Source organism: Lissotriton vulgaris, chromosome 6 (assembly GCF_964263255.1).
Source record: "Lissotriton vulgaris chromosome 6, aLisVul1.2, whole genome shotgun sequence".
NCBI classification, from domain to species: Eukaryota; Metazoa; Chordata; class Amphibia; order Caudata; family Salamandridae; genus Lissotriton; species Lissotriton vulgaris.
In genome coordinates, this window is record NC_141694.1 from 1097623071 (window position 1) to 1097649971 (window position 26901).

Consider the following 26901-nt stretch of genomic DNA (forward strand, 5'->3'; position numbering starts at 1 on the left):
GTGAAGATCAATACGGTGAGTAATTAAGAGTAGCTGTACAATCTATATGCATTAGAGTACATACTCAGTAATTGCTTTCCAGAGTTGTGACAACGGATGCACTCCAGACTCAATGCCCCTGGGGAGCTTGCAAAAGGAGGCAGACCACTGGCTCAGCACCAGGATCCAAAAGAAGGTTATCTGGGAGTGACCCCCAAAGAGAGCCGGCTCACAGCAGAGTGAGGGGAAGATCAAGGTGAGAAAGACAGAACCCAGAATACTGTGTGGAGAAAGGTTTCAGATGCCTGTTCTGAGAAACAGGGCTCTGGGGAACGATAGCACAGGAGACCCTTATTTCCAAACCAGGTTCTTTTAGTTTTTTTCAGATAGGATACAAGCAGGGAGACCCTGTCTGTACTAATAAGCCATCCACTGGTGGAAACTCCACAGGGGTGGCCAGTGTGGCTTCAGGGAGAGAAAGTCACCAGGAGCAGAAGGTAGAACATGCCTAGTAGCCCGTAGTTGGGAGATAGACTCAGAGGGTAAGCTTGTGATCCCTGAGGATGGGAGTCTCCACTTCCACTAGATCACAGAGAATGGGGTACCTGCCAATTCTCTGCGATATATCGGTACCAGCCAGACCATGGTGGTAGAATGGCTGGTTTCTCCAGACCAGTACCTGCACGTGTGTAGGGGAGCCCAGGCACAGGGGCCAGACTATATGTTATTTTATATTGATTTGTATAGCGCATTCTACACCAAGAGGGTATTCAGGCGCTTGGGCAGGTATGTAGTTGTGTGGTCACCAAATTGCTTATACAAAGAGCCAGGGCTTTAGCTTCTTGCTGAACTCAAGAAGTGAGGAGGAAGCTCTGATGTATTGAAGGAGGTCATTCCATGTCTTGGCTGCGATGTAGGAGAATGAGCGACCTCCAGTTTTGCTTTTGTGGATGTGGGGAATGTGTGCAAGTGAGAGTGAGGCACAGAATAGGTGTCTGATAAGTTGGTGAAAGTGTATGTGGCTGTAAAGGTGTTCTGGTCCTGTGTTGTGTAGGGTTTTATATTTGTGCGTGAGAAGTTTGATTTTGCCGCATTTGGGAATGGGAGCCAATGAAGCTTCTTCATGTGGTATGATGTGGGTGCAGCGTGGGAGGTTTACTATGAGTCTTGCAGCAGTGTTCTGTATTGTCAGGAGTCTGTGTAAGAGTTGTCTGGAGATTCCAGCATATAGAATATTGCCATAGTTCAGCCTGATGGTGATAAGTGTTTGTGTGACGGTTTATCTGGTGTTCTGGGCCAACCATTGGAAGATCATCATAGCATGTGTGGGTCGTGGAAGCAGGAGGTGCACACTGTATTGGCTTGAGAGTTCATGTTGAGCTTGTCATCTAGGATGATCCCTAGATTTCTTGTGTGGCCTGCTGGTGTTGGTCCTAGCTCCGAAGGCTACCAGGTAGAGTCCCATGGGCAGGTCTTGTTGCCAAAGACCAATACTTCCGTCTTGTTGGAGTTGAGCTGCAGCCAGTTGGTTTGCATCCAGTCTAAATAGTCGGGCTGAGTGCTGTTGCACGGCACAGCTGACCTCTTTCTAACCTGAGAGGAGGTAAGTATAGAGCTTGCTTTCTGTCAGAAAGGAAAGATTGTATGCAGCTCCAAACGTTGCCAACTATGCCAGCTTTTTCCAGCCATGCTGTTTGATGTCATGAGACATCATGATTCAGAAAAGGGGGTGGTGATGGACAGAGTATCTGAATTAAGCAGAAAACTCCTACCCAGTCCAAAGATCAGGGCTTGATCCATCACCGTTTTTTAGCTCACTGCACCATCCCAGCTCAGAACCTGGCTACATGCAAATTAGTCTGTTCCTGGCCCAGTGCATCATGGGAACAGGGCAGACCAAACTACCAAGCCAATTCTTTTACTGGAAAGGAAACAAGCTTCCGGGGACCGGTTTCTGGCATTACAGCCGTCTTCGGCCCGGCTTGCTTGAATCCTGATGGTGCAGTGAGCAAGGGACTCACATCTGAGCATACCCTTCCACGCTTATGGTGGACAAAACGATTCAGAAAAGGGGTGGTGATGGACAGAGTATCTGAATTAAGCAGAACACTCCTACCCAGTCCAAAGATCAGGGCTTGATCCATCACCGTTTTTTAGCTCACTGCACCATCCCAGCTCAGAACCTTGCTACATGCAAATTAGTCTGTCCCTGGCCCAGTGCATCATGGGAACAGGGCAGACCAAACTACTAAGCCATTACTTTTACTGGAAAGGAAACAAGCTTCCGGGGACCGGTTTCTGGCATTACAGCCGTCTTCGGCCCGGCTTGCTTGAATCCTGATGGTGCAGTGAGCAAGGGACTCACATCTGAGCATACCCTTCCACGCTTATGGTGGACAAAACGATTCAGAAAAGGGGGGGGTGATGAACAGAGTATCTGAATTAAGCAGAACACTCCTACCCAGTCCAAAGATCAGGGCTTGAGCCATCACCGTTTTTTAGCTCACTGCACCATCCCAGCTCAGAACCTGGCTACATGCAAATTAGTCTGTCCCTGGCCCAGTGCATCATGGGAACAGGGCAGACCAAACTACCAAGCCAATTCTTTTACTGGAAAGGAAACAAGCTTCCGGGGACCGGTTTCTGGCATTACAGCCGTCTTCGGCCCGGCTTGCTTGAATCCTGATGGTGCAGTGAGCAAGGGTGGTCTGCTTAATTCAGACACTCTGTTCATCACCACCCCCTTTTCTGAATCGTTTTTGGCCACTATAGGTGTGGCAGGGTATACTCAGACATGAGTCCCTTTCTCACTGCACCATCAGGATTCAAGCAAGCCGGGCCGACGACGGCTGAAATGCCAGAAACCGGTCCCCGGTAGCTTGTCTCCTTTCTGGTGAAGAATTGGCTTGGTAGTTTAGTCTGCCCTGTTCCCATGATGCACTGGGCCAGGGACAGACTGATTTGCATATAGCCAGGTTCTGAGCTGGGATGGTGCAGTGAGATAAATAACGGTGATGGATCAAGCCCTGATCTTTGGACTGGGTAAGAGTGGTCTGCTTAATTCAGACACTCTGTTCATCTCCACCCCCTTTTCTGAATCGTCATGAGACATCATGTCAAAAGCGACCGATAAGTCAAGTAGTACTACTATAGGTTTTTTACCAAGGTCAAGAAGGGTTTTGATTTGGTCTTCGTTTAAACTAGGAAGTTCAATCTTCCCCGGCCAGGCCTCTATATTTGCCCTCCCTGGTGAAATATCATCCTTATATAACCTACTCATGTACCTACGTGCCTCTATACCTATATCTGAAGTGGTCTCTAGTAAAGCTCCTGTCACAGCATCCCTTAGGTTTCAGATTAGGTTTCTAGATTTATCAGTTCCTTACTTTCCAAGCAAGAAGTGACACATTCCTCTCTCCAAATGAGAACTGCTGCAACTTACTGACCTTCCACCTGTCTAATAACTTTTTATCGAGTTGCCCTAGATATTCCGCCTGGAGATGTTTTAACTCTTTGCCAAGAAGAGAAACTCTACTAGAACCTTCCCATGATGCCTTTTGGAGGTCACGTTCCTTACCCTTGATCTTTTTAATTTGTTCCTCCTCTTGCCATTTCATAGCCTGCCTCTTTCCCATCATTATAGAATTACCTATTGCCCTTAAGAAATCTTTGAAGGCATCCCATATAACTTGAGTTCTAGCCAAACCCAAATTAGCTTGGAAAAAGACAGAGGCCTCCTCTCTTACACTTAAAACCACCCCTTTGTCTAACAGTACAGTCCTATCTAGGGTCCATCCACCTTTTATTACCAGGTTTATAGTGGTGCCTAAGGTACAGGAGAACTGCTGAATGGTCAGAAAGAACAGCAGGCAAATGTTTAACCTCCTCAACCAATGCTAATAACTCCTGATCTACCATGAAATAGTCGGCGCGGAGTGATGGCCATATTTTTTGCAGTAAAAAGTAAAATCCTTGGTCTCCCCCATCTTACTCAGCCAAATATCAGATTATGGTCCTGGATCATAGTCTTCAGCACTGCCAATGTTTTAAGGGGGCTAACATATTTAACTTTGGAAGTTCTATCCAGGTCCTTATTTTGCACTAAATTAAAGTCTCCTCCAATTATTACCGGGGCGGTAGCCTGTAAGAGGCATCATTCAAGCTTAATTAAAGCATCAGGAGCATCCTCATTCAGATAATAATTGGCACGGACTACAGACATCCCCTGTATCATAAAGTTGGCAACCAACCACATGTCAGAGGAATCCGGTTAATATCTTTCTAACGTAATGCCTGAATTGTTTCGAATAATGACCGCCACACCATCTGAGTTACCTCCCTGGTCCAAACAGACTGCTTCCTGAACCCAACCCAAATTTTATAAAGTGAATTTCCTGGAGCAAGATAACGCTAGCCTTGCTATTCTTAAGGAAATCAGAAACCCTGGCCAACTTCTTCCTAGACCTTCGACCATTCACATTCCATGATATACAAATCGACCAGATTTAATCAATTCATCTTTAAGTCTATTCCCCCAACTCCCGTAGACTCTCCTTAACCTTTCCTCAAAGTCGGCAACCGCCCTAAAAAGAGTCAAAAGGCCCGCCAAAACTAAGATCATATGGGAATATGACAGAACAAGGACAATTCTCTTTTTCCCCCATGCGCCCACATCCAGGGCACCCCACCACCTTGGAGAATCCCCATTCCTATCCTTAGGTGTGATTACCGGTACACAGACAAAATATCGAGTTTTAAATATCGATATACCAAAATATCGAAGTTTAAATATCGATATACAAAAATATCGAAGGTAAGTAATATCGACAGTCTAAATATCGATATTGGTATGATATCAGTAATATCGAAGTTGTAAATATCGATGTTAACAATATCGAAATTAATAACTTTATTTAAAAATTGATATTAGTAACATCAAATTTAGTGTATATTATATTGTATTTATTATGTTTTATTATTTATTTTTAATGTAATGTATTTAAATATTGTCTTTTACTACTGTAGCGGGTTGTGGGTTTATAGGGGAATAGGGTGGGAAGTAATTTAATTATGTTAAATTAATTGCTAATTAGTAGGAATTATTAATTAATTAATTGAGAATTAATTTATAATTATTTTTAATTAATTGATTAATTCATAAATATGTTCTGTAGCGGGTTATGGGTTTATAGGGGAATAGGGTGGGAAGTAATTTAATAATAATTAATTAATTGATATATGTTTGTACATATTTTAATTAATAATGAATTGGTAATTAATTTATATTAATTAGTTAATTAATTATTGTAATTTTTTACATATTTATAATTATTAATTAGTTGGTAATTAATTATTATTAATAATTTTATTACATTAATTATAGTAATTTTTTTATATATAATTTATTGTTATTCTTAATTAATTAATTGGGAAAAATAATATTAATTATTAAATTAAATTAATTACAGCAAATGTGCTAATATATTTACTTTATTGTTATTGTTAATTAATAATTAATTGGTAATTAAATAATATTAATTAATTTTGGGCACAGGGGTATTTTTAGGGTTCAGGGTCAGTTTTCAGTTCATGGGTACAGGGGTATTTTTAGGGTTCAGGGTCAGTTTTCAGTTCATGGGTAAAGGGGTATTTTTAGGGTTCAGGGTCAGTTTTCAGTTTTTGGGTAAATGGGTATTTTTAGGGTTCAGGGCCAGTTTTCAGTTCATGGGTAAAGGGGTATTTTTAGGGTTCAGGGTCAGTTTTCAGTTTTTGGGAAAAAGGGTATTTTTAGGGTTTAGGGTCAGTTTTCAGTTTTTGGGTAAAGGGGTATTTTTAGGGTTCAGGGTCAGTTTTCAGTTTTTGGGTAAAGGGGTATTATTAGGGTTTAGGGTCAGTTTGGGGTTTTTGGGGTACAGGGATATTTTTAGGGTTCAGGGTCAGTTTTGGGTTTTTGGGTAAAGGGGTATTTTTAGGGTTCAGGGTCAATTTTGGGTTTTTGGGGTACAGTCGTACAGGGTAAAAATAAAATAAATTTAAATTAAATCAATTAAATGAAATTACAAAATATAAAATTACATTAAATTATTAAGTTTTTAATTTATTTTAAATGTATATGTATTCGTTTTAATTTTTTAATTATGCTTTAATATTTTTATTTAATATTTGTAACATTATATGTATTTTATCATTATTTTTACATTATTATTAATACATTTAAAAAACGATATTTTTAATTTCGATATTTTTGTACTACGATATTATTTTTTCGATATTTTTGTACTTACCTTGTTAGGGATAGGATTCCTATATTTTTGACTTCGATATTTTTGTTCCGATATTTTTGTATTTCGATATTTTTGATTTCGATATTTTGTCAGACATTCGTGATTACCGCTTTTCGCGCCCCCCCCCCCGAGCTTGAGGAGTACAAAGAAAATAATTAATACTAAAGGGAGGAAGGCGTGACTAAGCGTCAAAAAATGTAATCAATACGTAAATATATCCTCTACTCCACTATTCTGACCCTTCCATCTGCGCCAAGTCAACTTCTTCTGGGTCTCTGATATTGTGCATTTTGTTCCGACACATTATCCTCAGCATTGCAGGGAACTTCATCTGTACTTGGGCCCCCTTACTGCGAAACATCATTAATTTTTGAGCTCAGCTCCCATTGCCTCTGCGCTTTTCTCTTACCGGCATCTGATCGTATTTGACAGCTAATTTCTCCAAACTTCAAAGACCGTTCCTTCAGGGCACGTACCAGCACTAACTCCTTAACTGAGTAAGAAGGGATGTTATCAATATTTTCCTTGGTGTCTTCCTCGCGGGATTTAGCCTGAACAGGTCTCTATGCCCCCTTTGAATTTCTCTATCCCAACCAATATCAGGCCTATCCTGAAGCAGGCCTTCCCCCAAAAGCTTACAAATAAAAGCTTTGACGTCTTTATTTTCAGAATTTTCTGGAATATTGAGAAGTCTCACATTATTGCACCTAGCATGTAGTTCCAGCCTCTCCAGATCCTCTTGCAACAATTTATTTTGGGTTTTAAGACCTACAATATCACTGGTATTCTCGGCCAAAGCAACTGACAGGGACTTGACTTCTTCCAAAACTGAGGTACGTTTACAGACTGACTGATATCTTATAAAGCGCACTATTGCTGAGGTGTCTTAGCACTGAGGAAGGTGAGTACCGAAGCCTAAGCTAAGGAAAGATCCACGTCTTTATCGATTTTCTAAAAAGAACTCTGTTAGATTGCAGTCTGATCTTGGCGGGGAGGGAGTTCCACAGTTTGGCTGCTTGGTAGCAAACAGTTTTCCTCCCCATCTGGTTATGTTTTCCTAGGGACCAGGATCAGTCCTGGATTGGCTGACCAAAGGCAACGTTATGGCAAGTACCGGGAAAAAAGATGCTGAATATCCACAGCGCCTCCTCCATACAGGGCTTTATGTACAAGACAGAGGGCCATCAAATCCACTCTCTGCTGCACCGGAAGCCAATGAAGCTGTTTGATGCTGGAAGACGTGGGGTAATGTTTGGAGAGATCAAATAATACACGAGCAGCCGCATTCTGCAGTGATTGGAGTTTGGTAATCTGACCTTTATCTGCTCCCAGATATAAGGTGGTATAGTAGTCGACTCTGGAAAGAACCAGGGATCCAACTACCGTTTTCCTTAGGGTAAGTGGGATGAATTACAGGATCTTGCCCAGAACTTTCAGCGTGAAAAAGCAAGGGGAAGATGCTTGATTAATTTGTTGAGCGAGTTTTAAATCCCTATCAAACATAAATCCAAGGTTCCTAACCTTGGTCACTGGGATAGGACAGTTCCCAGCCTCTGGAGGCCACCAAATTTGGTTCCATACAGAAGGCTTCTGACCAAAATCAATGACCTCTGTTGGGCGATTCCATCTATTTTCTCAACGAGTATCCTGCATTTCTCTTGGATGCCCTTTTCATTATGTTAGGAAATCTCAAATTTAACCACGATATCTCTGCTCAAGGTAAGGAGTAGATTCTCTACCTGATTTCCTAGGGGATACCCCTCTGTGGGTGATGATGTGACCCATGATTCCCACTGTTATCCTGTGATGCAGAGATAACCGACCATGAGGTTCAACAAGAGATCAGTAAATTGGCAGGTGAGAAGGCGGTGGCCCTGACGGCCTTCCCGGTTGAGATTTACTCCAAGCTTCTCAATATCATTGTACCAGTACTGAAAGATCTATTTAATGCTATATTTCTGGATGGGGGAAAAACCCTGTTGTCTTGGGCTGAGGCCACAGTAACATTAATCTTGAAATCAAATAAAGATTCTCAGGTAGTAGACTAATTTAGGCCAATATCGCTTTTGATTCCTGATTATAAGGTTTTCTCTGGGATATTGGCCTCTAGGGTCGCCCAGGTCATCAAATGGGTTATCCATCAGGATCAAAGAGGTTTTATTCCCGGGAGGCAGCTCAATTAGCTTACTTTTTGGATACTTGGGGTTGTGGACTTGGCAGAAGCTCAGAATTTACTTGTAACAGCAGTAGCCGTAGACGCCGCAAAGGCGTTCGACCAAGTCCATTGGCCCTATCTCTGGGATGCTTTAAAGATCTTTGGGTTTGCGCAGAATATCGTAAGGGCTGTTCAAAATTTGTACCATCTGCCTACAGCCAGGGTTTTAGTCAATGGGGAGCTATCAGACTGGTTTATTATTACACATGGAACCAGGCAGGGGTGCCCCTTGTCTCCGCTTTTATTTAATCTTTATATAGAGCCGTTTGCCTCTTTGATTAGAGCTGATTCTACTATCATGCCGTTTAAATATGCGGGGATGGTGGCTAAGCTGGCGTTGTATGCGGATGATCTTATACTCTATACAATTAATACTGAGGTAGCCATTACAAACCTAATGGATAAGGCGGAATCTTTTGGGAAGATATCGGGCTATAAGATAAATAGAGGGAAGACCGAAATTATGGAGTGGAACCAGCCTAGGCAAAGTCCGGGGGTTAAGACTCAAATGTGTTATCTGGGCATTATAATAAAAACGCAGAAGTTGGATGATGTCCCTAGAGTTAACTGGAAGAAAGTCGGAAGATAGGGAAGCTCTTGGTAAGGTGGGCGAATGTACATTTAAACATATATGGTAGGGTTAACCTGATCAAAATGATCGCCCTCCCTAAGTTAACTTTCCTTTTAAATTCCATACCCTTACCCTTTGATAAAGGAGAGGTAGCTAAATTACAGGGGAAGATTAGTAGCTTTATTTGGTACTCTAAGGGATCAAGGATAGCCTGGAAAAAGCTGAGTAGGAGGCTGGAGAAGGGGAGCTGGCCCTCTCTGACCTTATGGCATATTGTTATGCATTTCATTTTAAGAACTTCTGTGTGCTGTTAAATAAAGTGGACCGGTCCCCTGTAGGATTACTCTTTGTGGCTATGTTAAGGGTTTTGTGGGATGGGCAGAGTTATTTCATTTTTAAATACGGAGATCCGAAGTACTTTAAAAAAGTGAGGCTGAAGATCTTGCAGGGGGCTCTAAGAGCTTGGGTGTTTCTCCCAAAAAACTAGGAGTCCCCTATTACTCTACCTGGGCTCTGATTTGGGATTCTCCGGGAACTCCAAAGTGTTTGAGAGACCAGCTCAGTCTGCCTTTAAAATCTGCAGGGTTGTCTTGGTGGGGGGGGGGGGGGGGGGTCTTAAATCTGCCTCTACTTTGGTCAGCTGGGAAGTCCTGAGTCTTTGCACCAGGGGTCAATTAACCAGGTTTAAATATTACCAAATCTCCTACTGGTGGGCAAGACAGGTTTGGGTAGAGGAGGAAGAGGACTCCTGGCTAGACCAGGCGATGAGAACTGGACCTATTAAAAAGGAGGTTTCTCTGTGATATCAGGCCCTGTTAGAGACAGATGATGACATGGACACTGATATCTCAAAGATTTGGCAGAAGAACAAGTGGGTAAAAATGTTAAAGAGGTTTGGATAGGCTCTTTTTCGATTCTTCGAGCGATTGTGAAACCAGCTTTTCTTAAGCGTAACCATCTTTTTACCACACCACATAGAGTCTATTGGTCTCCAGCCAAGCTATCAAGATTTACAGGAACCCAGTACTCATGCCCAAGATGTGGGCACCCTTCGGCGGATGATATGCATATGTTTATGACATGCTCCAAGATTACAGGGTATTGGACAGAGCTGTGTTAAGTTCATGACTGAAGTAATGGGTCAGCAAATGAAGGTATACCCCAATCTTATATTTTTTGTGCTTCATCAGGGCAGTTCCACCAGAACGAACACTGTCATCTCTACATTTATTTTCTATGCGATCCTTCTGGGGAGATGGGGGATCTGCAGGTGTTGGAAATCTGGTAGTCTCCCTTGTTCTTCTGACTGTGTGAAAAACATAATTTCTACAAGTCAGGTGGACATGGCCTGCGACCCCAGAAGTCAGGATAAAGTATGGGCAAGGTTGTTTGATTGGTGCCAGCGCTCCAGGAGGTCCGATGAATAAGCCAAAATTGCTGTCAGTACTGGTTTCCCTTTCAGCTATGGGCACACCGGTGAAGGGGTGGAAGTGGAAACAGCATTCTTCTTGGATGGAAGGCTCTGCCCCATGCTCCGGCAATTACGAAAAGAGCGTTACAAGCAAGAGAATTGTCAGAATGAGGACAAAAAAAAAGACGATTTTGATAACGTCTGTCACCTCTAAGCGGGCTGATTTCATGGTGAAACTGGCACGAAAGCCAGACTGCGAGGGGTGTAGAAAATTATTCTCATCAATTAACCTGGTGAATTGGTGATTCACCACAGAGACTAATATCTTCCCTGGTGCAGGGAGTAAGAAGATAGGCCCGTAATTGCTTGGGTTGAGCGGATTTAGATTAATTTTATTTATAAGTGGAAGCATCAGTGCCTTTTTCCAAATTGTGGGCTCAGAGCCAGATTCTAGGAAAAGTTTAAATCAGGAATGATCGGCAGGTTTAAAGAGCTGGCCTCCCCCTTATATGGGGTGGGCATACATCCAACGGGTAGCCAGATCTGGCTTTTTGAATGATCGTTTCAGAGTCTCTCAGAGATATTAACCTTTAAGCAAAATAAGCAAGTACTTAGGGCATCAAGGGAAGGGGGGAACTACTAAAATATTCCATTGCAAGATTCAACAAGGACCATATGGAGCAAAACTGCAAATGGTGCAGCTAAACCTATGAATAAAGTGTAAGTATTAAAAAATTTAAAAAAATCCATCTTACTGTAACTTTTGGTTCATTTTGAAAAAAATAACATTGTATTTTATGGCTTATTATTGTTTATAGTTTGAATTAGATATATATGGGGGCACCAAAATCTTTTAAGTTCTTAGGGCCACTAAAGGTCTTAATCCAGTCTGGGACTCTGGTGGTGGCATGGGGAAGGTATGATCCTTGTGTACTTTGAATTTAGAGTAGATGTTGAAAACTTTATCGTGGAAGAAAGTTGACAGATTGTTGGTGAACTCCTGAGATGACGGGCTGGGATATTTTCTTGCTTTGGGGTTCAGAAAGGCGTTTACAATTTTAAATACAGTTCTAAGAGCATTTTCTGCTTCAGCAATTGGTTTTGCAAACAAGCAAGCTTTTGCTAGTTTAATGTTTTTCATAAAGTGTTTGAGAGCAGCTTTGCAAATAGACTTGTCCTCAGCTGCGAAATTACACTGGTTTTTCCTCTCTAGCTTTTTGAATGTAAGTTTCAACATAGCAGAAAACCACGAAGCTGCAGTGATAGTCCTTTTCCTGTTCTTTTTCAAAGGCACTATTTTATCAAAGTTCGCCTTAAGATTTAAGTAAAATGATGTGACTGCAGTGTCAATACCTATAGCCTGATCAACCTTAATTTGGGAGCAGACCATATTCAAGGCTTGGTCAGAGATGGAATGCCAGTAGCGATACAGGGCAGCCTTTGTTTCTTTGAGAGCCTGCAGGAGGGAAAATTTTAATTTATAAGGTACTAAATGATGGTCAGACTAGGCTAGAGGCAACGGGTACCATACTTATCAAGAGGGAATGTTGAAGAAAATGACATCTAAAGTGCAGCCACCATTGTGTGTGGCAACTATAATTTGGACTAATTTAAAATCAGACATAACTTCGATCAGCTGTTCAACAGCTTTGCAGAGCGGGTCATCAACATGTAAATTGCAGTCACCTAAAACCCTCAATAATTATAGCATTAGTTAAAGCCTCGCTAAATTGGGAGTAAGACTTACGATATATGATTGTGCCGGTGAGGGAGAAATTATCAGAGATCTTAATAGTAAAGGCAAGAGCCTTTGCCTTGTCCAGTATATCTAAGTGCTGGTTGGAGCACAGACACCTGGATTGGTTTTTAATTGCCACACCTCATCCAACTCTATCTAGATGATGTGAAATTGAGAAGCCGTTAGAAATAGCAGATTTAAGGGCAGGGCCTGAACTATTTTTCAACCAAATTTCAGTATGAAAAATGAGATCCCAGGTTTTATTGAATAACATGTTCCATGCTTCTATTTGGTGTTTGGGAAGTGATATGACATTAGTTAGTAATGCTTTTAAAATCCCATCTTTAGGTGTGTGTATTTTAAGAGTCAGGGAGCAGTTCCAATTCAGTCTTTCGGCTACCGTGTGAGGAGGTCTCATGTGAGGAGGTCTCCTGTGTGGGAGTATTTCAAAACCACAATTGGGGCACATAAACAGCCTGTTGCTCTCTAAATTGCAAGAGAAGATAATGGCATATAGGCAGCTGGAAGTTTAGGAGGGTTTCTTTACTAAAAAATGCTCTCCTTATTGGGGCTGGGGATAAATGGGCAGCATGGCTGGCGCTGCTGTCATTCTGGGCACGTACGGGTGCAGAAGGGCTGGGATTTCGTGTACTGAAAGAACCCACTGCGCATGTCAGCTGAGCATCTGCGCTTGTGTCCTCAATATATAAATTGTGGAAGTTAGCTTAAAGCCCTGCCCAGGCGCCAACAGCTAGAGCGAGCAGCTACACAGTGGCACCCTTTTGAGCGGTGCTATTTGTCTGCCATCAAAGACAATGAATTTAGATTCAGATTCAATACAATTTTTACTTTTATGGTAAAAGCATTAAAATCATTAAGAGCAGTTTTTTAAAAACATCATAATAACCTGACCACAGTTGAAATGCCAAAAACAAACAAACAACTAAAAAAATGAAAAAAATCAGGACTCAAGGGGTCGTCATGCTTACACACTGCCAAATCTGGACAAAATCTGGCTGCAAATTTTTATACCAATTTCCCTGGAAGAATCGCGCCAGGCGATTCTGTCTATGAAATCTCGCTCCCCTTTTGATACTTGTGCCCCATTATTATTACATACTCCTATTGATATTGTGAACTCTAATATAAACAATATAATAAATTCCTCTCTTTCCACACCCAAGATACCGGCAGATTGGAAACTTGCAGCTGTAAAGCCTCTTCAAAAGAAACAAATTCCATATCCTGTAAATAAGCAACTCACAACTAGGAGTGGGCGGAATTTGCGCAAAGCTCCGCGAAACGATAACAAAATCTCTGAGAGCACGCAAAAGCTCCAAGAACACGTGAAATTGCTTGTTCCGCATGTTTGTGATGCTTTTTTCCTGTACCAGAACGCTGTTTGTGTGCTCGGGGAGAAATATCTTGCATTTTGAAAGCGTGAAAAAATTCCGCTAAGCCGCGGATCGGGGAATTTAAGCATTTCAGCATTCTCCGCGGAACGCGAAATTACCCAAATTCCGCAAATTCCGAGAGCAGAACGAAATTTGCCGCCCAGGCGTACTCACAATATATCTGGAGAAAGCAAATTTGCTTCACTACAATCAATCTGGCTTTAGAGCCCAACACTCCACAAAATCTGCACTATTGTATATGGCTAAAACCCTCAAATCTTCCATGGAGCAGGGAAAAAGAGCAGTATTGGTATTGTTAGACCTGCCGGCGGCCTTCGACACGTTCTCACATGCCATCCTTTTAGACCACCTTCGCCTCCTTTGGCATCTATGATATTGTCCTGGCATGGATAAAAAACGTCCTGCAGGATCACAAGCATGTGAATACACTTGGCCAATACAAGTTACAAGAGAAGACACTTCTCTCAGGGGTACCGCAGGGATCGAGTCTCAGTCCGACTCTATTTAATGCCTGTATGGCTCCACTGATTAAGCTGATATCATCATAATAATAATAATATTGATACCATCTCATATTCGGGTGATACGCAGCTAATCTTGGTGCTGGAGAATATCACCACATAGGCAGAAGAAAATCTCCACAAATGCCTTACAGTAACTTTCAGCTGGATGAATGCAAACCACCTAAAGTGTAATTCCGAAAAAACAGAAATTCTACCCCTAGACCAAGAACACTTTTTTCACCTAAAGGATGGTGGCCAGCAAATACCACCCCTCCTCCAAACACAGTAAATGTGGTCAGGAATTTTGGAATTATATTTGATACCACTCTGTCATTCAAACAGCAATCGTTGGCAGTTGCTGGTACTTGCTTCCATATTATAAAAACTCTAAAGAAATGTTTTTACCGGATTCCCTTTTCAGCAAGGCAAACAGTGGCCGTAGCCCTTTTTACATTGAGGCTAGATTACTGTAATAGCCTCTATGTAGGGACAAATAAGTCAATCCTACATAGGCTACAAATGCTCCAGCACGACTAGTACTGAGGTGGCCCAGGAAGTCATCTGCAACGGCGGATCTAAACACACTTCACTGACTGCCAATTCATAAACGCGTCCTTTTTTTTAATGTCCTCCTCATTACTTTTAGGGCTTTCCACTCCTTGGGCCCTCAATATCTTTACACAGGCTTTAAGCGTTACATTCCTTCCAGAAGTTCACGATCATCAAAGGCCAATCTGCAGATAATACCAGCTTTCAGATTAGCAACGAAGGGAGGAACATCACTCACAGTGCTAGGCCAAATGCATGGAACTAACTTCCTCCATAGCTTCGCCAGATTACATCTGAGCTCCATTTCAGGAAAGTCCTAAAAACCTGGATTTTTTGCGCATCAAACACTTTTTGCAAAACTGATCTGAGGTCCCTCTCAGACTATTAGCAGTCAACCAGGTTTTGGGTTTCCCATCCCTGGATTCGGTTTAGCACCATGATGCTCCTCGGAGTGACAGTCTGCGCTCTACAAATGGATTACTACATTTAGATTACATTTACAACAGTGTGTCTGCGCTTGTGTCCTCATTATATAGATTGGGGAAATTAGGTTTAAACCTCGCCATGGCTCATGGCTAGAGTGAGCAGCTACGCATTTGGGCCTTGTGAGCAGTGCTATTCGTTTGCCATTATGGGCGTTAAATTTCGTTTCGGATTTAATACATGTTTATGTTAAAGTTAAAAGCATAAAAATCTTTAAGACCATTTTTTAAAAAACCCTTCATAATAAACTGCCCACAGTTGAGATGCCAGAAACAAAAGTTATTAAAAGAACAAAATCAAGAATCAAGAGATTATCTTGCTTCCACACAACGGTGCATCCGTGCTCGCGTCCTCATTATATAGATTAGACAAGTTAGGTTATTGACCCAGTGAGGCTACAACAGCCAGAGCAAGTGGCTACACAGTGGCATCCTTTCGAGTGGTGCAATTATTACGCCATAAAAAGGCAACAAATTCAGATTCAATACACTTTTTATGTTTAAAGTAGAAGCATTAAAAACATTAAGAGCATTTAAAAAACCCCATCATAATAACCTGACCACAGTTGAAATACCAGAAACAAACGTTATCAAAAGAACAAAATGAGGAATCACAAGGTCGTCTTGCTAACACACAACGGCGCGTTCACGATCGTGTCCTCATTATAGAGATTGGTCAAGTTAGGTTAACGCCGCACCCAGGCTCCAACAGCTAGAGTGAGCGGCTACGCAATAGCGTCTGTGTGAGGAGCGCTATGACTCCGCCATCAAAGGAAACAAATTTAAAATCAGATTCAATAAACTTTTTTTTTTACGTTTAAGATAAAGCATTAAAAACATTAGGAGCATTTTTTTAAAAAAAACATAATAATAACCTGACCACAGTTGAAATGCCAGAAACAAACAAACATTACTAAAAGAAAAAATAAGGAATCAAGAGGTGCCTTTTTTACGCACAAGGAGAAAGGTTCCCCATTGGGTCAGAGCAGTGACTCAGGAGAGTGTTGACAGAGGGAACAACTAGGTTCAGAGGGGCATAGAACTAACAAGTGTCACTTCAGAAGAGTCCCATTGGCCGCGTCCATCCCCTCAACAGGCTTTCAAAGCATTGATTAATCTTCCCTAACTTTTGGCTGGAGTGGTGTCATGTTGAACCTAGTCCTCTATGTGGGGTAATCCCATATTTTTACCTCTTTTAGCCTTCCTTTGCGGAACCTTGGCTTTTAGGACTCTGCACCTTTCCTTGATAAACAGCAGTACATTCATTGTGTTCTCTACCTAAAATGTATTAAACTGTCCCACAACTGATAGGTACATGTACTTTACTTACACGTCTCTGGTAAATGGTACTACATGTACTGAGGGTCTGTAAAATAAATTCTACTTGTGGGCTTTAGCACTCATGGTGTCACCCACTAAAATAGCCTTTTAAAACAAGTCTCAGACCTGTCACCATAGCCTGTAGTTCAATTTTATATTTCCATTTCGACCTGGCACAATAAGCTTTTTGACTGGTCTAAACCTGCCTTTTTAATAATCATAAGTCACCCCTAAGGTGGGCTCTAAAGGCTCACAGGGCAGGTTGCATGTTATTTAAAAGATAGGACATATGGGTTTTATTTTTACATTTCCTGACTATGAAAAACTCCTGTTGTAAGACTATCTCTCCTACTGACTAACACTGGGTTAACTCATTACATTTAATATGTGCTAAGTTCAGTTTAGGACCAGACAGAGAAATGCTGTTTACACTCAAATAAATTATCAGTTAAAATCCTCTTTAATGGGAAAGTCAGATTTTAAGTTGCTATTCTGAAAATGGCATCTTTAGAAAGACAGAATTTTTCTGCCCTAACTCAAATGTGCTTTTCTGGCTGTGTCCAGGATTACATGATAGTGAGTGGTCTCCTGTTGTGTATTGCAACCATACATTGAGACAAACGAAGTCTGTGTGTGATGGGAGTGGGTTTCCTGACAGGTGCAGAACACGCAAAGAACCCTGACACCAGGCCTGTCCTTGCCTTTGTCCCCCTAGACAGGTTGGAGATAAATACAGGGTAATAACTGACCAGAATCAGTTTTGGGGGTAGTTTGGAGAATTCCCCCACACAAAGGCTTGCACCTGGTATAAATACGGTACCATAAGGACCTCTCTCTCATCAGAACGCTCCTGCACTATATTCAGAAGAAGGATTACCCTAATTTCTAAAGAAGAAAAATCTGACCTTCTTGCCTTCAAACATGGCTCCGCTGTAGTGACTCCAAGGGTGAGTCATCTGACCTCCTGTTTGAGCTACAGGGAAAAACAAGCTTCCAGAGGCCTCCATGCAACTGCCCAGCTGACAGGCACCAACTGGACCTGCCTATTCCTGAATGAGCCCTGCTGCTGGGCTCTGTTGCGTAACTTCTGATCCCCATGAGGCCCACCACCCCAAGTCATGGACCCTTGACTAGCATCAGAGTATACTCTCCTGATGGAAAGTTAAAGATACAGAAGTTTTGGGCTCCTTACAAGCACAAAATGATCTTTTCACACTGAGATTAAACCAATTGCATCAACCACAAGTGCAAAGCTCCAGCAGCACCTGCTGTTCGTGCCAACATCAACCATCCACGCAACTGCCTAGAAGAGACATGTACTTCACATGCTCCAGTGACACCTGACTCTTTGGACTAGAACACTGACCATCCACAATGCCAGACCTGCTTCTCGCACCAATAACAGCGACCTTGTAGAACCAGTAACGCAAACGGCATTCTTCAAGCAGACTTGATATGGTAACTCTATAGTGGTTAAACCTGATCCTGGTAACTACCCCTTGCTCAATCGCGGTCTGCCTGAACTTGTGATTTTCACCCGGTCCAACAAAACTAGACAACTGAAAGTGGCACTTTGAGCTTTTGGCGCTATTTTCCCATAAAACTTTAAAAACTCATATCTCTGGTTCTACTGATTAGATTTTTGTAGTTTTAGACTTGACCAGTTGTTGGAAACTCATGATAAAAGTTTTTAGGATAAGTGTAGAAATCTTGTTTTTGTAAAAATGTCTCAGGGTGAACCTTAAGATTTCTCTTTGTATCCCACCAGTACTCTTGTCATGATTAAAAAGTAGTGAAAACAAGATGTGCTATGAAATCAATTGTTCATATATCCATTGAAGAGCTCTTGCCTACATGTTGCACCCATTTTATAAAGGCAAATGGGTCTCCAGCTTTCTTCAGGGCATGCAATATCTCTACCTAAATACAAAGCCATAGCATGCAATTTATAGTAAAAGCATTTAGTACCTATCTGTTATTTGAGTTCTTTGATTAACCTAATTGAGTTATGGTCATAGTACATCAGCATGCGGATAGGAAGCACTTCCCTGTAGTCAAACATTTGTCAAGGGTACAGTGCTGCTGCCGTACCTACAACTGCCATCGAGATGAGACTCCATTTATCTCAAATTTCAAAGAAGTAGGCACATCTAAGGAACCTAACGAAAACATCACTGAATTCCATTAACTAGATGCCAAGGGATGCTTGTAGAAATTGGTGGAACCTAGTTATTACAAACAGGTTTGGTTTAAGACATAGGGAGCTGTCTTCAAGATTTGGGCTGTTTGGTGGAAAAAGATGGGCTTGGGCAGCTTTACCACTATACTGCGCTCCAGAGGAATTTGCTACTAGCAAACATTTTTCATGATACCTCTCAACTAAAAGGAGCACGGGCTACAAATGAATAGGATTCTTATCGAGGACTCAATATGGTAACATTTGAGGAGCTTTATGCCAAATTTGACTTAAATCAAAGAGATTTTTTTAATATTTGCAGATAAGTGATTTCCTGCACAGGAAAGGTGGCGGTCAGAATGGAGTCTCCAAAGCCCCTTTGATGGAATTGCCAGTGGGGACGGAGGAATGCAAAGTTAGTCAAATGTATGAGTGCTTGAGCTCCACCATGCCTGACGTTTTAGAGGAACATAATAATAAATGACGGAAGAGACCTGGATCCACAAATCTCAGTTTTTAGGGGTCTTTAGAGTTTAGTTGCACCTTACTCTGCTTTGCGGGGATGCAGGCGCAGCACTACAACGCGAACTTTGACCTGTACCATACTCCGGCAAAGATCGCTAATTGGGGGGGCACTGCTGGTATACACTGTCACGGTGTCAAAGCTCTAAAACAGATTTAGTTCACATGTTTTTTACATGCCCGGGCTTAGATGTAATTAGACTAGAGATTTCTAAATGTCTTGGAGATGTCCTCAAAGTCGACATTAAATTGACTCCTCATACTATACTCCTAGGGGTGCAGGAAACAGGGGGAATCGGAATTGGGGAATTTTTTTAGTTTATCGCCGTGGTGTGTCAATTATGTATTGGTTTGTGTAGCTTGAGCCGCAACCTCCTTCCTTTCACCAAAGGCAAGGATGCTTGCTGTCAATGTTTAATCTAGAAACAGAGCTGTAAAAATGCAAAAATAGGAAGGCCAAACAAAAGTGTAAAAGAATCTGGGGGCCCCTCCAAGATTGGATCAGCTCTTGTTAACTGACTTTATTGTGCATGCTTTAAAGCACTTTAGGAATTTGATCAACTGGATATAAATTTCATTGTGCATCGATTTTGGGGTTCTTCCGCTCTAAGTTTTATCATGTAAGACTGATAGAGATCTTGAGTATTTCAAATGTAACCTCCTTTTACTGTAATCAGCTCATGTTCAGGGATTCTTTTTTATATATTAATATGTATATAGGCCCTTGTCATTTGAAATATCTGCTGTGAACCATGATCTGCTATATCTTATCTATTCTGATTTTGCCCGCTGGGACAAAATAATGAAAGATTAGTGTTTGCGTGCCTGAGGTTTTATACACACAATGATACAAATCATGTAGATGTGCCAATATTCAGTCTCTGTTTTTTCTTTTCTCTATTTTTTATACTTGTATGGATTCTTCTTATGCTGAATTGACAATGTGCACAAGTTGTCTGCGGTGTGTATTTCATTCCTGTGTACTCTGTATTTATGAAGTATAATCAAAAAGCATCAATAAAATATATATATATATTTTAAATCCATATACTAGAATGCTCTTCTTCTAAGATTAGTCACTGACAATATATTTGTGATTTGCTAGCAGGCTACTACATCTCCAAGAGCCATGAAACTGGAACACCACCCCAGAAACAAGTCAAATTGGGAACTCCCCTTTCACGCCCCATCATCCAAGAAATTGAAATGTACCTACCTACCAGATGCATCTTCCTTCAAATTGCTCCCAGCCATCTATTTGAGGATCTCATAAAGATAAGCTAAAGTAAAGGTACTATTCTGACAAGGGAATCATTCTTAATTGAATCAAAAGAATCAATTGAATCTTATATCCCTAAAGTGGTGACATTATGAATTAATCAAAGAAGAATTAGATCAAGTATTATGTGAGGGTCTACTGGAAATCTCTTTTGATTGTCACAGTCCTGAAGAAGGTCTTGCATACACAAGGCATTGGAGACCATAATGTCAATGCTACATCCACCTCTGTGATTCATTTGTTGTAGGATCTTCGTCCTAATTGTGATTGAATGTATGTAAAAGGCTGGTTATACGAACTTTCAGAGTGAAACTAGATACATTGATCTATGTTTTTGATATGCCCAAGCTTATTGAGATAATCACAGGGTCACTGTATCATGAGTTTAAGTGTTGATGAATACCTTTTTCTTTGGAACCTAGATATGTGATTTAACATTACATGCCTGCCTTGCCTTTGATTAATATGCATATGTTTATTTATTTGAAAGATTCTTGTACAATTAATTCATAATGTCACCACTTTAGGGGCATGTGACTCAACTGATTTTTTCGGTTCAATTGAGAATGATTAACTTGACAGCAAAGTAACTTTACTTTAGTATATACCCAAAGGTTTGATGGTTGCCCATTTATTTTTCAAACTCATAAAGATAAGCAACGCTACAACCATAACCAGCCATACCCTACGTTAACAAACCATTAGCAGTCAGAAAGTTCATGAATTAAATCAAGGCCTCCAATGCCACGCCAGTAAAAAAAAGATAAGGCATTGATCTAAGAGAACCATCAATTATCTGATATATTTTTAACAGTCAATTTTTAGGCAAACACAGAAAAAGATTCGTTTTCACCCATGGTACTGCCCACTTCACAAAAAGAACCTTCTCTCTGACTTTGACTAAGCAAAAGAATCATGCTTAAGCATCATATGGCATGATCTATAAACCATTAATCGACATAAACCATAAAACCAAGTTGCTGCAAAATTACTACTACTACCACCCTCTTCTGCTTTCCTCATCCCTCCCTTCTGGCCAGAACTTCATCCCACACTACGCCAGAGATTGAGTGACATTGATATTTAAGCTATTATCCTGGAATGGATTTTCTCCTACCTCTCCGCAATATTCAGCATTATCTCACTTCTGCTTTTTCAATCTGCCTCTTCAATTCTAATGCAACCATCCCACAAGGTTCCACTATTTCACCATTTCTCTTCAATATGTACCTGATGAAATAATTCCACCTTCCCTGCTTTAACAACTCGAACTACACACAGGTCAGTCTAAAGCTTGCCAAACATTCAGACCTGATAACTGGTTTCTAGAACAATGGTTCTTAACCTTTTGACTTCTGTGAACCATCACGTAATCATTAGTGAAACCCAGGCAGCCTCAGAGAATCAATATTGGAATCCGGGGACCCCCACTGAGAAATTATTGTAAGCCGGGGACCCCAACCTAAGCATTTTTTGATCATTTGAACCACAAAACAATAGATACAAAATACAAAACCAACATTCCTCAAACCCATTTACAAATGAGAAAACATTTTATTTAACTCACAAATTTGTTTACAAAAAGTACATTTGAATTTTAACACCTTAACCGCGCCGTTATTTCGGTTCCGCAGAGTGGGCGGGGGCCGCGTCAGCCGTTGGACGTTCGCAGCACCAGCGAGGTAGTGCTTGCGATGGCCAACGGCAGCAGGGAAGGGGTTAATGCGAAATTTTCTAAATTCAATAGAGGCAAACCATGAGCCATGATATATTCTGTTAGATGCACTTGCACTGATCCTATGAATCAATCTGAGGATACTACCTTCATTGTTAGCCTCTTATTTAAAACTCCTACACATTTACTGAAAGTTTTAAAGTTTTCAATACAATACAGAAATTTTAATCGGTGGAATTTGGGGAAACTATCACCACACTAGCAACTTGCTTCACAAACTCATCAACTACCTTGAGGAATATGGGATAATCGTGGAATCCAACCTGTCACTTGCACCAGAAATAATTCAAGTGGCCAAAATTGCTTTGCACACCATGCAAATCCCACTGCATAATCCCTCATCAGGGCTTCCATCCCTGGAGGCAGATTACCATTGTCTTGGTGGCCTTGTAGTGGCAGGTCACCTTTTCCTGTCATGCTTAGATAATGCTTACAGACTGTACAGTGGGACCCCCCTCTGCATACTGCAAATTCTTCAGAAAATCTGTAATATGGCAGCCAGGAAACATTGACGGGCACGTGAACACATTGCGCTTACCCTGCAAGCTCTCTTCTGGGTACCTTTTGCCAGACTCAGTTCAATCAATGTCCTCTGCTTTGCCCACTGGGCCATCCACAACATAAAACCTACATTAGGCCAAACAAATAATGCCAATATACCCAAATAAAGGTGCTCTATTCCAGACCGGCTACATCCTTAACTATTCCTCCCCTCAGAAAAACATGCTTTCAGATGTAATTTGTTCTCTGTAAAGACAGTAGAGCTATAGATCTCAGTAAGTATAAGGACCATCTTTAGCCACCTAAAATTCCGCACAACAATATAGACCTGGCGGTTTTCAAACAAATGTCTCATTAATGAAGAAGACATCTTAGAGGAGGATGTTATGGGCATGTACAACTCTGTCAAGCTTCCCCTACTCTGTTGTACTCCATGCATGGGTGTATCTGTAAGATGGGTGCATCACGGCTGCAACACCACTTTATACTCCATACAAGTCATCCAGCACCTCCCACATAGGCAAATCTACAAACCTACACCATTTTAACAGATTGCAGGAATTGGCAGAGCTTCTTACAGCCCAAAAAAAGCCAGCCAGCACATGCAAACCCAACTCTTTCCTTCTTAGATCTCTCCACTTCACGTTATGCTTAATTAATGCCAGACATCTAATGCTTCGTACACAGGCCCTTTTATAAACCTATGCTCTACCAATCATGACTAACAAATGGACGAAACTCTCGTAACTGATTACACAAGAGCATTTTGGAGTCTTGTCAGTGCTATCAAGTCACCTACTGCTATTACAGGACAATAAAATAAATTAATGTATGTTTTGTAAAATATTTTATCTACTGGTGCCTCAAACTGTAAATATGTCTTATGCAAGAGCTGTGTTTTTCCAATTAGATCTTCTCCTCACCCTTTACAAATATTCTGGTTTCAACTGGATGCCTCTGCAAAAGATTGTGTCATGCAAAGGGCCTCAGACTTTTAATGCTGCTGCTTCATTAAAAAAATATTTGTAAAGTGACTTGTTGCTCCTCAGAGCTAAACTCATACTGTATTAAGTAAATAGAAATAAAAATAGGGCTTGAAACCTGAATTACCTATTCTTCTAATTGTATACCCTAAAAACCTCTAAATGAATGATACTGAGTGGGACTTGTGTTTTAAGAGGCAACAGGAAGCACGGGTGGAATCTTTGCTGTAACCAGATGATGTTACTTTAAGAGTTGCTATCACTCTATACCGTACTTAGGGGCCGATCAGGATCGCGGACGGACTTGCGTCCGTCCGCGACCCCAGAGCAGGAGGGAACCTCCGCATGGCATGCGGAGTTCCCTCCTGTGCAATTAGGATGTGACCGCCACCCTGGCGGTCACATCCTCTATTTTTAACATTGCGGCGGGTGCAGCTTCAAGCTGCACCCGCGGCAATGTTAAAAATGCACGCATTGCTTTTGCATGCAGAAAGAGGCAGGCACCGTGCGGTGCCTGCCGCTTTCTGCATGCAAATGCAGGGGGGTACCATAGGTACCCCCCATGTGCACCCCCCACCCCCCCTTCACCTAGGGGGCCCGCAACGGGCCCCCGCAGTGAAGTTCCGTATGCTTTTCCACGGCGGGAAACACGCCGCGGAAAAGCATAATTCACTGCCCATCCTAATATGGTGGACGGTGTCTGAGAGACACCATCACCATATTAGAGCTTTTCCGCCGCGGTTGTAAGCCAACCGCGGCGGAAAAGCTGCGGACGGAAACCAGGACCCACCAGCCATCCTAATGTGGCGGTGGGTCCTTGGTCAGTCCGCTGCGGTTTTTCCGCATCCTCGGGGCCGGCGGTGGCTTCCGCCGGCCCCGAGGATGCGGAAAAACCGCTATCCTGATCGGCCCTTGTGTGTCCAGGAATAGTAACTATGCTTAAATATTGTTTGTGTAACTGTTTACACTGCTTTCTAAAATGTATAAAGACATATTAAAAATCAGAAAAGGACTTAATCAGCCTCAGAGAATTTTTGAGCAGAGAATTTTACACATCTCAGGAAGATTAAAAAAATTATTTATGAGAAATAGTACTACAGAAGTACTCCTGAATGTACTCAATCCTGGGTGAATAGGCTCCAAAACGTTTAACTCCCTATCAGTAAAAATGCTAAAAGGCACAAAGCTTTCTATTTGTACTAATTAAATATGAATATTTCCTGACTATTTCTATTTTATTCCAGTTTTAGATGTTTTGGGGAAACTTCACAACAGAGTGTAAGCATAAGTAAAAGGGTACTACTAAACGCTATGTACTGCAAAATGCATTTTTGACTAGGCCCTCTGTATTGTGGTTCCCACATTTTTACAATTTCTAAAATAAATAAGGATCATATAACTTGCACCTTCATTGATTACTCTTAAGTGGGCCAATAAAAATTGATCAAACAGCGGTGAATATCATATGAAGGCGGTTTTGCACTTGAATAATATACAATATTTTGAATTCCGGTAAGGAAGAAGAACTAAATATATTTCCTTCTCATCACCAACATATTACATAATGTCTAGGTCGAAAAGAAAACCACACTCATATGACCTAATGAGTGGAATAGCCTACCTGAGGAGTGATGGGCCTGAACAGGTTGTAGCAGAATAGGTTAACTTCCCTTTTGTCTGGATCACAGCTGAAGTGAAGGGCTTCGTTTCCATAAACAGCAAAGCCCAAAACTCCGAGGAAGAACATGCGAACCGAGCCGAAGAAGAGGGTGTGGAATTGACCAATCACCGTTGGAGGCCTGAGCTATGTCGTAGGAAGAAAGCACAATGTACAAGATCAGTATTTTCGTCCCTGCAGTAGTAATGAAGAAGCAGCTTTTATCATTTTCAAGTAACACCTAAAATAAGAAACTCAGTTCCACCACAATAAGACACCCTATTTCAAAAAGGACCTGAAACAACTCTTGCTCCAATAATCATAATCCCCAATCACTTAAATCCATTCCTAAACCTGGACACTAATACTTGGTTAAAGTTGTTTCCCTTTCCTACTATTACAATTTACGACTTTCTATTCCCTTGTACTGGAATTATGGAATGTAAATATAATTGTTAATTCTGAACCACCTACTATTTGTAATTGTTCAGCCTAGGGCCTGGTACACACTTTTTACATCTGTACTATTCAATAAAATGCCATACCTTTCTCCAAAAAGTAATTAGAGGCAGTGTCTAAGTTGTACTCGTGGTTGCAGGTGGTGGGCACCAGCTCTCATTACTTTTACTGACTGGGACTCATTTTACAATATTAGACTTTGACTCAGAAGAAGGGAAAAAGACAGGAAGTGTACGGTGGGCAAGAAAAAGCATGAGGCGTAAAGCAGAGTAGACAGTGTTGGTGATATTCGGCAACCTTGTCATTCATAGAGGTAGTGGGCCCATAACAAAAACTTTCGGAACTTGCATTTTTTTTATACCAAATTAAGCACTGTTCAGAGGAGCCTTGATTTCTTTTCAACCTGGCCTGAATGTTATAGCTATGGCCACTATTTCTCTCAGGTGTGTGGTAAACGAGGTTCGGAAAGTTGTAAGGTAAATTTACAGGTGCAAAAAACATAAGAGACCATATCAAAAGTATGGTGAATATCAACTATTTGTGAGAGATCATTAGGGCAAATCGTTGCATAATTTTTACACAAATTATTATTTAAGTGCCAGATCCTGGCCTTTCCAGAAAATGCAAAAATTAACGGCACATGGCATGGCTGTCACATCTTTTCCTTTAGAGGAAATAGGGAAATATTGTGCGAGTACCTATTTGACAAGTTATATTCAAAGCACAACGTTTTCAACAACTGGCGTTCGAGGAAATGTATTTACCTGGACAGAAAACACCTAATAGACCAGAGCCTGGTCTTAACGCTCTTGTGTAGTGCAATTGCAATCCACATTTCAATGCGTTGACAACATAACGATACAGTATGGGGCCATTTGTAGGTTTTAAATGTATAAGTATCCCTAGATAGTCCTTGATAAATAATTATGCTGAGCATTAGAGCGTTCACCAATTCTCCCAACTTCGACTGTTGTGGTGATTCAACTACCGTTTATGTAAAAAGCAAAGCAGAGCTTCACCGTCACACTAAAAACATTATACAAAAGTGGAGTTTCCAGCGCTCAAGCTATTGTTTACCGCCACACAATGATTTTCTGCCACAGCACATTGCATTGATGTAAA

At 41.3% G+C, this 26901-nt stretch overlaps 1 protein-coding gene across 2 annotated transcripts in view; it reads right to left on the reverse strand.

Moving 5' to 3' along the window:
- Nucleotides 1-26901, reverse strand: part of GJE1 (gap junction protein epsilon 1) — a 180717-nt gene that overhangs the window by 12277 nt on the left and 141539 nt on the right. For both annotated transcript variants that reach the window (XR_015296502.1, XM_086925349.1), the window contains exon 3: nt 25285-25467. Coding sequence is in view for 1 of the 2 variants with exons in the window: in XM_086925349.1 (XP_086781475.1) it covers nt 25285-25467 (183 nt within the window). In the remaining variant the exon portion in view is untranslated. The remainder of the gene's footprint in view (nt 1-25284; nt 25468-26901) is intronic.